The 2817-nt window shown below is 52.5% G+C and overlaps 1 protein-coding gene across 1 annotated transcript; it reads left to right on the top strand.

The window, feature by feature from the left end:
* Positions 1 to 1665: 1665 nt before the first annotated feature.
* Pmar_PMAR025150 (conserved hypothetical protein) lies at positions 1666 to 2703 on the top strand (the record flags this gene model as incomplete). The annotated part of the gene is made up of 1 exon (XM_002780800.1): positions 1666 to 2703. A coding segment is annotated over one exon (1038 nt), but the record flags the coding sequence as incomplete, so codon positions are not given.
* Positions 2704 to 2817: the final 114 nt, after the last annotated feature.

The following is a 2817-nucleotide window of genomic DNA, read 5'->3' as shown; positions in this document are numbered from 1 at the left end:
CTGCGGGTCGGGTGGAACAACTGAAGCCCCCCGTAATTGTGATGCTGGTTGTGCCTCGGATACTCCTGGCTCCTACTGCAAGTACTGGGCTACACCAAGCACCTGTCATTCATCCAATGCGCCATGCACTTGCGAGGTTGCTCCAGTTACCACTACTCCAAGTGAAGCCACCGATGAAGTCACTGAGACTACCACAATTCAGGACGGCACAACTGCCGCCCCCGAAGAAACCAATACGGCCACTTCTGTTGCTGTCGACACTACCGGAACTGTAACTACAACCGATGCGGCTGATGTTACTACCGACGCTCCTGTCGAGCCTACCACTGTTGCACAAACGACCAGCGCAGCAGCTCCCTCGGAAGTAACCACATCTCCAGATGTTACTGGAGAGGCCTCATCCACCACATTTGCTGCTACTACAACAGACGATGTCGCCACCAATGCCGCGACTACAGCTGACTTCCCAGTCACGACTATCAGTGCCGCCACCACCGTTGATATCACCACCGAAGCTCCAGCAACAACGACAGAGGTGACCGATACTCAGGCTACCCCCAGTCCGAGTGTGTGAAGACATTTTGGAATGAAGCTTAGAAGTGTTTAATGAACCGCATTTTGACTAACCCGCGGTATCGCATGCTATTTTGATAACGAGTGAATGAGTATTGATCGAAAGAGTTGCGTCGATAGAGTCGTTCGGCTTTCACATCGCATAAGCTTCTTTCATGCAGCTCATGGGCGGCGTCGTTATGATGCATTTCAAGTATATAGTGAAACATCACGATGACGGATGATGCTGGTCGACAAGCAGCAGTCCTTCGTAAACGCTTTCACTTTAGGTTTCGAGTAAGTAGAAAGGCGACTCGCAAGCATGGTAGGATAGTCCTCGATTTGGCAGGGAAGGAGTGTAGCGTAGCTTCGATCGACCAATTCCAACACCGAACTCATATGGACCTACCGACTGTAGTTTCCTTGTGAATGTACCGTGCAAGCACCCCTTATCGCAACCTTTGATTTCAATGGCTTAGTGTCATTCACGAAGATGGGCGATGAGAATGCAGTTGGTCTTATCACCTCAGCAATAACGTGTTGATGTTCGCAGACGTCGACATCTCGGCGATTTGAACTACGCATGCAAACCTCAACGGTTAACCATGTTCCTGCCACAACCACTCGGCCAAAGTGTCTAACATCAACTTTAATGGGACGAGTCATACTATCCAAAGGGAAATCCATCCCTATATTTGCTTGCCACTAGGTATGGACTATACCCACTGCGGAGCTATGACTGTTTAGTATCATCTACCGGGCCAGTCTCTCAATGCAAACCCACCGTCAACCTCCCCAACTTCAAAAACAATCCACGTCCACGGGACAAGATTTGCTCTGTAATTGCGTTATCCTCTCCACGACGAGGCTTTCGTTAAAAGCCTGTGAGCTTCGTGGAGAATGAGTGTATACCGCACTGAGCAAAGTATCTTGTGAAACGAATGGGCGATACGTATGCTCGCCACAACAAACAAGAAACAGTCAGTGAGGTAAACGACCCTGGATGCTATGACAGTTCGTAAGGTTGGTAATTGTGCACATCACACTCGTAGTGTGTCTTCTCAATCATCAAGTTAATCTCAGCTTCCCGTCGCTCATTTGCATTTGTCTATGATGGCTTCACGGTCTTTCTCCGCTGTACTCGTCGCCCTCTGTGCCTTCCAGGACATCAAGTTCGTGACGGGCAACGCCACTGACTGCGACACTGAGTGCGCGACAACTTACCCTGGGTCATATTGTAAGTATTGGAAGACGCCAAGAACTTGCTTCGGCTCGGATGCCCCGTGCTTCTGCGGCACGAGTGAGCCGACTGAAGCTCTCCGAGGTTCCACATCCTCTGCTGCAGTGACGGATGAGGTTACTGAGGCCGCTACAAGCGAAGAAGGTACGACAGCTGCTCCCGAAGCAACGAGTACGACCGGTTCTGAAGCTACTGTCGATGCCACAGTGGCGGCCAGTACAGCTGCTATGACCGATGAGGTGGCTGTCACTTCTGCACCTCCTGTGACTGGCGAAGTGATCATCAGCACGGCAGCTGGGGAAGCTCCCGGTAGAGACAAGGATGATTCTGATGCTACCACCCAGGTCGCTACGGAGGCTGCGACTGTCACGACTACGATCGGTGCTCCTGTTGAGCCTACTACTATAACGTCCCCTCTGCCGGTCAGCACAGCTGCTGTGACCGATGAGGTTGGTGCTACCACTGCAGCTCCTGTGACTGGCGAGGTGGCCATTACCACGGCAGCTGGGGAAGCTCCCAGCAGAGACAAAGATGATTCTGATGCTACCACCCAGGTCGCTACTGAAACGGCAACTGTCATCGCCTCGACTACGATCGATGCTCCTGTTGAGCCTACTACTATCACGTCCCCTCTATCGGTCAGCACAGCTGCTGTGACCGATGTGGTTGCTGTCACTACTGCAGCTCCTGTGACTGGCGAGGTGGCCATCAGCACGGCAGCTGGGGAAGCTCCCGGTAGAGACAAGGAGGATTCTGATGCTACCACCCAGGTCGCTACGGAGGCTGGGACTGTCACGACTACGATCGATGCTCCTGTTGAGCCTACTACTATCACGTCCCCTCTACCGGTCAGTACATCCGCTGTGACCGATGAGGTTGCTGTCACTACTGCAGCTTCTGTGACTGGCGAGGTAACCATCAGCACGGCAGCTTGGGAAGCTCCCGGTAGAGACAAGGATGATTCTGATGCTACCACCCAGGTCGCTACGGAGGCTGCGACTGTCACGACTACGATCGATGCTCCT

This window comes from Perkinsus marinus (assembly GCF_000006405.1).
Source record: "Perkinsus marinus ATCC 50983 genomic scaffold scf_1104296944040, whole genome shotgun sequence".
Taxonomy (NCBI): Eukaryota; Perkinsozoa; order Perkinsida; family Perkinsidae; genus Perkinsus; species Perkinsus marinus.
This window is presented reverse-complemented; position numbering and strand designations above follow the sequence as displayed.